Below are 740 nucleotides of genomic sequence, written 5' to 3'. Positions count from 1 at the left end.
CGTCCTGACGGTGTCCCCTCGGCACTCGCGGAGGGATTTTGCGCAGCGCGGTGCTCTCTGAGCCGCAGCGACGGGGCGAAAGGACTTCCGGCCCGGCCGGTGGGTGACTGCCAGGCCCCGGCCGCGGATCATCCGGGCCACGCCAGGAAGGAAACTGACGTCCGCTCCTGCCCCCTGCCCCAAATAGATGCAAATGTCTTACATTCGAACTGTGCCTTACGGTTTTCAGAGTGATCTGTGAGACTAGGATCAGGTGCCCTCAACCTTTGAATTGTTAATTGATTAAATATATATTAGGGGCTGCTGTATGCAAGCAACCAGTAGCTAATATATTTAAAATGTGTATGAAACTATATATTAGTATATTTAAAGTATATTGTTAAATATTTATGAATGTATTTAAAATGTGGATGAAAGCCGGGCTTGTTGGCTCAGCCTGTAATCCCAGCACCTTGCGAGGCCGAGGCGAGTGGATTGCCTGAGCCCGCGGGTTCGAGACCCGCCTGGGCAAGTTGACGAGCCCTCATCTCTACAATAAACCAAAATATTAGCTGGCGCGTAGCACGTGCCTGTGGTTCCGGCTTCTTGGAAGGCTGAGGCGGAAGGATCGCTGGAGCCCAGCAGGTCGACGCTGGCGTGGCCGTGAGCATGCCTCTGCACTCCAGCCTGGGCAACCGAGTGACTCCAACTAAAATAAATAAATAGATAAATAAATAATATATTATTAACTATATATAAGC

At 50.7% G+C, this 740-nt stretch overlaps 1 protein-coding gene across 1 annotated transcript in view; it reads right to left on the bottom strand.

Moving 5' to 3' along the window:
* Positions 1 to 132, bottom strand: part of CUNH3orf33 (chromosome unknown C3orf33 homolog) — a 29818-nt gene extending 29686 nt beyond the window's left edge. Inside the window, exon 1 of the mRNA XM_008064109.2 lies at positions 10 to 132. Within this exon, the coding sequence (XP_008062300.2) occupies positions 10 to 132 (123 nt within the window). The remainder of the gene's footprint in view (positions 1 to 9) is intronic.
* Between the last annotated feature and the right edge of the window lie 608 nt (positions 133 to 740).

This window comes from Carlito syrichta, unplaced genomic scaffold (genome assembly GCF_000164805.1).
Source record: "Carlito syrichta isolate Samal-C Ts95f unplaced genomic scaffold, Tarsius_syrichta-2.0.1 Scaffold307199, whole genome shotgun sequence".
Lineage (NCBI taxonomy): Eukaryota > Metazoa > Chordata > Mammalia > Primates > Tarsiidae > Carlito > Carlito syrichta.
The sequence above is the reverse complement of the archived record's forward strand: the minus strand, read 5'-3'. Positions and strand labels throughout refer to the sequence as shown.